Source organism: Chionomys nivalis, chromosome 5, assembly GCF_950005125.1.
Source record: "Chionomys nivalis chromosome 5, mChiNiv1.1, whole genome shotgun sequence".
Lineage (NCBI taxonomy): Eukaryota > Metazoa > Chordata > Mammalia > Rodentia > Cricetidae > Chionomys > Chionomys nivalis.
Window position 1 is genome coordinate 75,809,968 of NC_080090.1, and position 4,398 is coordinate 75,814,365.

Consider the following 4,398-nt stretch of genomic DNA (forward strand, 5'->3'; position numbering starts at 1 on the left):
CATGGTGTCTGTTTTCCACTACAAACTCTGCTGTTGTCCATACACCTCTTGTAGTGTCTTGCACTTATGCCTGGTTACCTGCCTCTACAGGGTAAAGATACTCTCACAGCAACGCATATAGAAGCCCATAGATCCCACTAGAGTAGTGCAGCTACTTCCTGCACTTTCCCCTCCCATACCTGTGGCTTCCTTGAATAATTTATATAAAAGCTAAATCTACTTTCTCATAGAGCTAAAGATTACTCTTATTCAGTGACATACAGAATTTATCACCAAACTGTACATGTTCCTAGTTGTGGATCTAATGTTTGCCTTCCCCCAATATGATGGTTAGCGTGCTCCACCTCCTGAGCTTAAAGGCAGCAAGGAGGATCACCTACAATTGGATCAGTACTCACACATGAGCACTTTACAGAGTACTTTATTTAGTAAGACTCAGGTGTTTCCTACTTCTTTTACTTTTTGACAGTTTTATAGAAGTGCAATTGATTTGCAATAAACACCATGCCCTTAAAGTGTACAATTCAATGTCTTGAAATATTTATGTAACCAAGAAACCAATGACTCATCCAAGATAATGAGCTTACATGTCCTCTACCCCATAATCCTTTTTGTTCTTTTTTTTTTTTTTTTTTTTTTGGTTTTTCGAGACAGGGTTTCTCTGTGGCTTTGGAGCCCGTCCTGGAACTAGCTCTGTAGACCAGGCTGGTCTTGTTCTTTTAGGGGATCTTTCATTCTTAATTTCTTCTTTCAGTTGGGTTGCCACAAAATTGACCATCTAGAAAGAACACTTGATTATATCAGGCTGGTATGCGACCTTAATTAAATTTCAGAAACTCTATCCTCCCAGCACTAACTGGTCCCTAAAATATTGTATTTTAGCCTTTTCCCATCCACAGTCAGTCCCATGCATAGCTTCTCACAGTATAAGGAGTGCTGATAAAGCCCATAGTAAAAGTCCTTAGTCCTGTGCTGATAAAGCCTATAGTAAAAGTCCTTAGTCCTGTGTTAATAAAGCCTATAGTAAAAGTCCTTAGTCCTGTGTTAATAAAGCCTATAGTAAAAGTCCTTAGTCCTGTGTTAATAAAGCCTATAGTAAAAGTCCTTAGTCCTGTGCTGATAAAGCCTATAGTAAAAGTCCTTAGTCCTGTGCTGATAAAGCCTATAGTAAAAGTCCTTAGTCCTGTGCTAATAAAGCCTATAGTAAAAGTCCTTAGTCCTGTGTGTATATTATATCATGGCTTCCAGTTTAGTGTTTGTATTAGATTCATGAGTGGGGTCTCTGATTCTTGTGCCTTATTTGGGGTTCTTTTCCTTGTGCTTGTCTTTTTAACTCTGATGTGATAGTTTCTGTTCTATATTACTATATTTTGTGGTATTTTACTATTAGCCCTTAGGAAACTGCTTTCCAATGAGAGAAAGAAAATGAGTATACCTGGATAGGAAGGGAGGTGGGGAGGAAACGGAAGGAGTGGAAGGAGGGGAAACCATAATCAGGATATATTATGTGGGGAAAAAAATCTATTTTCAACAAAAGGAAAAGAAGTCCTTAGTCTTAGCATGGATTAATACACTCTTCAAAAATAAAGAGACTTTCTAGAATACCCAGCCATAGACATTTACTATGCGTTTACCGTGACACTGTGAGCAAGATGACACCAATTCTATAAATATTTTTTTTAAAAATATGAGGTTCTAGAAAAATCAAGTTTTTTACTTAATAAACCATAAAATGAATCAACAAATTATGTAATTCTCACCAACACCACAGGACAAATTCCATCTTTTGAACATGCCCTATCTTGAAGATCATCTACATTTAAAAAAAAACAAAAGCTTCTTGGCCATTATATATTCATACTATACTATAATTGATAATCTAGTTAGAGTCTAAAGACTTTATATCCAAAGAAGAAATTTGTTGAAAACAGTTATTTTATGATCATAGTTCTAAAAGCAAAGACTCTTGCAAGAACGTCTTCCTGAGAGAGTATAAAGTCGGCAGGAGTCAGCAAGCCACAAAAGGTCAGGCAGGCCACAAACCACAGGGTATAGACATCGTCTAGCACATTGTATTACTGGATAATGGTGGTGACATCATAGAAAACATCTGATTATGCCTGAATTATGACAAATCCCAATTGTTATGCCTGAAAAGGACATAATGTATGTCTGTGTGTGCGTGCATGCGTGTGCGTGCATGTGTGCGTGCGTGTGTGTGTGTGTGTGTGTGAAAAAGGAGGCTATCATTGTGCTGTTTGTAACTCAAGAATTTATTTCTTCTTGAACAGGTGCTCCGAGAACATTTTCTTCTGTTGAGCCCTAATCCCTAGATGATGATCTTACCTCACCAACCTGAGGACACTCCAGCTACATGCTGATTTCACAGACCTGACTGATCTTTGCTCTTCCTGAAAGACAGAGCATTTTTGTCAGTTGCCTGACAGAATTCATGAATGAAGAAAAGCAATCCTATGTTGAATACAAACATATCCTCTGTTTCATTTTCTTACTTAATAATTGTTTTAAAAAAAAATAGACAAATTAACTTTATTAAGTCACGGCTTCAGTACTTACATTGATTGTTTAAAAAAATATATCAGTTTAGGATATTACTGCAAGTGAATATGCACAATAAATAGAAAATGGGGACGTGCAGTGCTCGGGGTATCGGCTGACTGATGTTGTCTGCTGCCTGCCGTGGCAAACCAGATTCTGACACGCAGTCAGCACTTTGAAAGTGCAGGCAAGCACCCAAGGGGAGGTTTCGAATATCTGGAAAATTAGCTTGGCACTCTGGACCACTCACCAAAAACATAAAAACAAAACAAAAAGCAAAAGTGTCTCTGGGAAGCAGCTTCCCAACAACACTGGGTTATCTACTGCTATTCATAAGAACAACTTAAATTACCCAAAGTGCTAAGACTTCATTAGCGGTACTTTAAATCAAAGTTTTAACATTAAATATATGATTACTCAAATATCCTAAGCCATATGGCAGGCCCAAAAACAATAAGTTACAAATCCTCTGAACCTAATAACTTAAACATGATATGGTTAATGTAACACATTCTATCTCAGCTAACCTTTCATGGAAGGGGCTAGTTTCACTCTGCCCTCAAGTGAGGGATGTGGTATCCTAGCAACAGTGATGACACCATTATTATTACAAAGGCAGAACCTGCAAATGTACACATAACTTTGAGTTGCACTTGATTGAAGAAATAATTCTACGTACAGGTGGGTCCATATTCAATGTACAAATTTTCAGTGGAGCAGGCTTAAGATCCAGGCAGGCTTAACAAATGCTTTCTGACTTTGAACAGACGATAAAGGGACTTCCTAAAGCGAACAAACGGGTCAAAAGGAGGTGGTGCCGGTTCTTATTTCATTTTAGGTATGGTGGATTTCATGACGCATCAGCTCCCGAGGTATACTTGTCTCTGGACCGTACAATCTACACGCTCTTCTTTCAAAGGCAGTTACCATTTGTTTCACCACTTCATCGAAGAACAATGCAGTGAGCTGGGAATGCAGAAGTGAGCGGAACTCAAAAGAAATTGAAAAATCCAAGGTACAAGTTCTCGGATAGCCAGGAAGACCTGGGCTAAAACGCCAAATCGTCTCCAAATGATTGAAAAGTTTCCCATCGGTACAAGACGCCTTTACTAAGTGTGGTTTGACCAAGGTTACGATTGATGTGTATCGCTCCAGAACAGGTGGAAACCCAATTTCTAATCGAGTTTTACAATAGCCAGCTCTCCTAGATAGTATGTCTGATTTTTTACACCACGGAACGAAATGCTTATAATCCTCCATTCCTGCTACCACGTCATACATTTCTTGCATTGAGTATCCGATAATCCTTCTCTCTGAATACTCTTTCCGTTTATTTACTAGTGGCGCAGTGATCTTGAAGAAAGTTCTTACGTAGATCTCTTTAGGCACAACTGAGGCATGCAGTGGAAGCGCTCTGTTCATCAGTATACCACCGGAAGCTAAGTGTCTGACGTTGCTTCCGCCACGGTAGTCGACTTCGGACGGCACCCTGAAGCCACCCTGGCCAGCGCCCTCTGACCGGACCGAGCTGCCATGATCGTCTCCTTACTTAATAATTGTAAATGACCCTGCAGTCACAGAGGAGCAGGAGGATGGCAGGGAGTGAAAGCGGCCTGCCAATCAGTGGCAGGGATGCAGTGGCAGGGACACGTTGGTTATGAAACAGCACAGCTGGACTGCGAGCAAATAGTGTGTGGCACTGTCTCCTGCTGCTGTGGTCCCAACTTTTCCTTTACATTAAATTGTGTTCAACATCTAATATTTGGAGATAAAAATGAAAACAATGTGACTTGAAGGTAAGGAAAGGCCACTTAAAATGTTTTTTTTTTTAAAAGAAGA

General features: G+C 39.5%; 1 protein-coding gene across 1 annotated transcript; it reads right to left on the reverse strand.

Moving 5' to 3' along the window:
- Positions 1-3,283: 3,283 nt before the first annotated feature.
- Positions 3,284-4,094, reverse strand: LOC130874954 (coenzyme Q-binding protein COQ10 homolog B, mitochondrial-like). Its single transcript, XM_057770532.1, is given in 2 exon segments — positions 3,284-4,019; positions 4,022-4,094. Coding segments are annotated over 2 exon segments (699 nt in total). The 3' UTR covers positions 3,284-3,393.
- Between the last annotated feature and the right edge of the window lie 304 nt (positions 4,095-4,398).